A 4957-nucleotide genomic window follows, 5' to 3' on the forward strand; every position below is an offset into this window, starting at 1 on the left:
CCCATCATTGACTGTTCCGAGTGTCAGGTTCATTGTTGTTCAAACAAGATTTTCTCATGGTTGGTGTCGGATGCTGGCCAGTGCCATTCTCTCCAATGTGTCGGTGGAAACTATTGGGTATGGGAGAAGGTATAAACATACAGATCGTGTGTTTTGGGTTATGCAGTACATTGAGAAGGAGAGGCTCCGGGACAGCGATGTTGTTGTTGTGTACGATGGTGCTGATACGCTTTTCAGTGGTGCCTCCACGGTGCAGCAGGCTGTAGACAGGTTCATTGCCACGACAGCACCAACTCCCGATGCCTTTGATGCTGGAGCTGTGCGTCGTGGTGTGGCTACAGCACCAGTGCTATTCTCAGCAGAAGCCAACTGTTATCATCCCCAGTTGACGGATAGTGGAAAATGGGGTGTTTCAAAGGGTCGGTGTATTTCTGCGTACTGGAGAGCATATAACTATTGGGTAGGGGGATGCAGTGGTGATGTTTGTAACGAAAAGCTTAGGTTGCATTACCTTAATGCAGGTGGTTACGTTGCACGTGTGTGGGCGCTGAAGCAGACATTTGTTGCTTTTCGTGATGTGTTGCAACGGAAACGTTGGTGGTGTGACCAGAGTGCGTGGGGACTGGTGTACCTGTGGAGCATCACCCAGGATGCACGTATGACACCCGATGTGCGCATTCCGCGTGGTCTGATAAACCTGGACTTCCATAACGAATTTTTTTTTTCGCTACATAGTATGCGTTTTGAAATAGATATTCTTTTTTGGAGTTCCACAGCCATTGCAAATGTGGTGGCGGGTGGCAGGTTGCCGTTTCCTCTCTTCTTTAATATTGTGGACAAGCCCAACGCCACTCCAGCCATTCTGCATTTTAATGGTCTTGGGCGTAATGTTGGTTTTTTTCTGGAGAAGATGCGTAATCACACCTCTTGGTATGTGGAAAACAAGCGTTCGGTTGATGCGGCTGAGAAGGCCAGGGATATGCTTAAAAGTTACTCCCGCATTAAGGTTTGTGGCGATGGTGATTGTAATTTGGCGCTTTTTTCTCAATTTTGTCCCGTGTTTTTGTAGGAAATTCTTTTTTTTTTTTCTGTGTGTGTGTGTGTGTTTTGTTGTTGTTTTTTTTTTTTGTTGTTGTTGTTGTTATATTTTGCGAAAAATAAATGTGTTTTTTTTTTTTTTTTATGTGGTGGGTGGGGTTCTTATTTTAGCATAGGTAAGGAAAATATGTCTCTTGATATTTTTGAGGCGTTTTCGAAAAAAACGGTTTTCGTTACTGGTGGCAGTGGTTTTATGGGAAAGGTTCTTCTTTTTAAGCTGCTGAAGGAGTTCCCCGATATTGAAACAATCTACGTACTTATTCGAGGTAAGAAATCACGTAAGTTTAAGCGTTTTCTTGGTCCCCAGGAGCGTTTAGAGAAGGAGATATTGAGTTCGCTTTGTTTTGAACCCCTTAAGTCAACTCTTGGTGAAGATAAGTTTAAATCACTCTGCAAACGAGTAATAGCAGTAGAGGGTAATATCACAGATGATAGACTGGGACTTTGTGAAAAAAATTGTAAAAAGATCTTAGAGTCTGTTAATTTCGTTATTCATGTTGCCGCTACCGTTAATTTTGATGAACCCCTTAATGTCGCTGTGGAAACTAATACATTGGGTTCTCTTCGAGTCCTTGCTCTGGCCAAACAGTGTAGAAAACTGGAAGCGATGGTTCATATTTCTACATGTTATGTTAATTATAACCTTGAAGGGAGTATTGTGGAGGAATGTCTTTATCCTTTACCTTTTGACCCAGAGGCAATGTGTAAATATATTCTTGCACTACATGATAATGAAGTTGATATGGTTACTGAGAAACTTTTGAAGAAATACGGTTTTCCAAATACGTATACGTTTACAAAAGCAATGGGAGAACATTTAATTCGTGCATCTAGGGGAAATTGTCCTATTTCTATTGTTAGACCTTCTATAGTTGGGTGTAGTTTTAAAGAACCATTCCCTGGTTGGGTAGATGCGTTAACAGCTGCTGGAGGGTTGTTATTGACATCTGGATTGGGTGTAGTGCAAGAAATTAATGGTCGTGAAGATGCTATTGCAGATATTGTTCCTGTGGATTTTGTTGTTAATACTATTATTAAGGCACTTTTTAAGACTCAACTTTATGTAAAAAGTCAACGAGTAGATGTTAATGTCTCAGAACAATCACGAGGACAGGAGTTTGGAAGTACGCTTCTTAAAACTTTAGCATCTCCTGAATCATTTATTAAAAAAGGATCTAATGGTATAGAAGGTGGAAGAACTTTAACTAGTATTTCTTTGGAACAACAACAACAACAACAACAACAGCAACAGGATGGGATTTCTTCTGTTTCTTTTACACGATCTGATGTAATACAAGATGCTCTTCCATTTGTCTTTCATGCTGCAACTTCTTCTTCAGTAAATCATCTAACATGGAGACGACTTCGAGATGCTACAAAATATTATTGGGATTGGAAGAAACGTCATCCTAGAGCTATTGCCCCTATGCGTACAGAATTAATTGAATCACAAATTGAATATTTAATAAAATTTTTCTTTCGTCGTGAATTACCTTACCAAGTTTTGCGTTGTGTTTCAATGCTTCCTCCACCTATTGGATCTGAAGAAAAACGACAACTTGTTAAAAAACTTGGTAAAGCAGTTTTTAGAGCAAAGGATTTAAATCGTCAATTTCAAGCTTTTACTTCACGTGAATGGATCTTTTCTACGGTAAATACCAAATCGTTAGATGATGGTCTCAATGACCATTCTCGACAGGCCTTTTACTTTGATACATATATGATTAATTGGTGGTTTTATGCCCATGCGTATTCCCATGGAATGTTAAAGTATATTGTAAATGATACTGGTGATTACACATTTCCTAAGCAACCAGAAACTCCCACCGATATCTTCAAGCGGGCATCTTCACTTTGACACAAAGAAAATGAGTAATAGAGATTCAAAAAAAAAAAAAAAAAGGTTAATAAAAAAAAATTAAAAAGAGTACTTATAAAAGAAAAAATAAAAATGATATCTAAACTGGTTCCCCGACTGTTTTTTCTTTTTTTAATGTAAAAGGTTGAGATTTTAGAATAATAAATTTTTAATAGGAAACAACAACAACAACAAAAAAAGAAACCGGATTGTTTTTTTTTTTTTTTAAGAGACTAAGTTCTTCGCCAATTTCATCTTTGTGCTCCGGAATAGGCTTTTGTGCATGGTATAAGAAAAAAAAAAAAAAAGTGAGAGAGGGAGAGAGAGAGAGAGGGGATGGAGTTGATACCGTTGTTTCTTTGTGTTTGCGTTTTCTTTATTATTGTTATAATTGTTCTTTGCGATGTTTCATTTTTCAAATGATTTCTTTTTTCTTCTTCTTCTTCTGGTATTTGTTTTTTTTTTTGTTTTTGTTTTTATAGTTGTAGGGATTCTGCCGGCGGAAAGGCCCTGGAAGGGGCCATTAAAGGAAGGGGGAAGATGCCCGAAAGGGCGCCAAAGGAATAAAGAAAAAAAAAAAAAAAAAAAAAAAGCCCCACGAGGAACCGCCGCCAACGCTCTTCTTCCTCCTCCGATTGGTGTTTGTGTGTGCGGGGTGGAGGGGCGACGGAATTTTATTTCATTTTTTTTTTTTTTTTTTTTTTTTTTTTTCGGCCCCTCGCTTCCATTTTGTAGGGAATTAGTAGGAAACCTTTCTGAGCTGATAAAGGGTTGTGGGGCGAAAGATAAAAAAAATTGCTCCCAACAGGGGTCGAACCTGTGACCTTGGGCTTATTAGACCCACGCTCTAACCGACTGAGCTATAGGAGCCCTAAAACAAAATTAAAAAAAATATGTTTTTTATAGACAAAAGGGGGAGAAAGAAAACGAAGAGAAGAAGAAAAGAAAAAAAACAAAATGCTCCTACCTGGACTCGAACCAGGGTTATCGGATTCAGAGTCCGAGGTGATAACCGCTACACTATAGGAGCCACGATGAAAAATCGTATAAAAATAAATTATAATTTTTTAAAAAAAATACCCAAAGTAAACTACCTACGGAAATTGGTACTTTTGAAATTTTTTTTTTATTTTGAAAAATAAAAATGATGAAAAATTCCCATCACGGCTCCTATAGTGTAGCGGTTATCACCTCGGACTCTGAATCCGATAACCCTGGTTCGAGTCCAGGTAGGAGCATTTTATTTTTTTTTCTTTTTTTTTATTATACATGTATATATATATATAATTGTGATATTTTTTTAATTCTCTTCAGCGCTGGGGTTCCCGAGTTGGTCAAAGGGGTAAGACTTAAGTTCTTATGCGCAAGCTTCGTGGGTTCGAACCCCACCCCCAGCAATGTTTTTTTCTTTTTCGATCAGGAAAAAAAAAGTTCGGAAATTTTGAAGGGTTCGCGAAACCATCCGAAAAAAAGAGAAACGAAAAGAAAAAAAAAAAAAGAATCCCACGAGTGACTTTTCTGACACTGTCATTTCTGGGGATCCAAGGTTAAATAAAAACAAAGAATTCAATCTTCGGAAAATGGCATTTTTTTGACGGGGATTTGGCCACTTGGGGGGGCCGGGCAAAGCATATATCACTTTTGGAAATCTTTAAACCGGACCGCCGCGTTAAAAAAAAAAAAAAATAATAATAATAATGAGCGGATAAAGGCGCCACCAACGCACCCTCGGGGCAGGAACGATGGGACAAATCTTTTTTTTTTTTTTTTTTCAGAAACGGCGTCCCGGGATGAAAAATTCGGGCCCGGAGACGCCTAACCGCCCTCGGCTTCAAAATTCCGCCGGAAAGAAAAACGCCCGCGGAACGACTCGCGACCGGCGTGGGTTTCGAAACCCCGACAAAAATAATCGGGGAATCTCTCTTCCGCAGCTGCGCCGCCTTCGGGGGTGTGTCAAAGTTATATATATATTTTTTTTTAAAAAAACCAAATCTTTTTGGT

General features: G+C 38.9%; 2 protein-coding genes across 2 annotated transcripts; both read left to right on the forward strand.

Annotated features, from left to right (window-relative positions):
* Positions 1-70: 70 nt before the first annotated feature.
* On the forward strand, positions 71-1069 carry TM35_000152360 (expression site-associated gene (ESAG-like) protein; the record flags this gene model as incomplete). The annotated part of the gene is made up of 1 exon (XM_029025888.1): positions 71-1069. One exon carries the CDS (start codon positions 71-73, stop codon positions 1067-1069), a length of 999 nt encoding a protein of 332 aa, XP_028882871.1.
* A 156-nt stretch (positions 1070-1225) lies between these two features.
* On the forward strand, positions 1226-2956 carry TM35_000152370 (fatty acyl-CoA reductase; the record flags this gene model as incomplete). The annotated part of the gene is made up of 1 exon (XM_029025889.1): positions 1226-2956. One exon carries the CDS (start codon positions 1226-1228, stop codon positions 2954-2956), a length of 1731 nt encoding a protein of 576 aa, XP_028882872.1.
* Between the last annotated feature and the right edge of the window lie 2001 nt (positions 2957-4957).

The sequence above is a fragment of the Trypanosoma theileri genome (assembly GCF_002087225.1).
Source record: "Trypanosoma theileri isolate Edinburgh chromosome Unknown TM35_Tth_15_V1, whole genome shotgun sequence".
Classification (NCBI taxonomy): domain Eukaryota; phylum Euglenozoa; class Kinetoplastea; order Trypanosomatida; family Trypanosomatidae; genus Trypanosoma; species Trypanosoma theileri.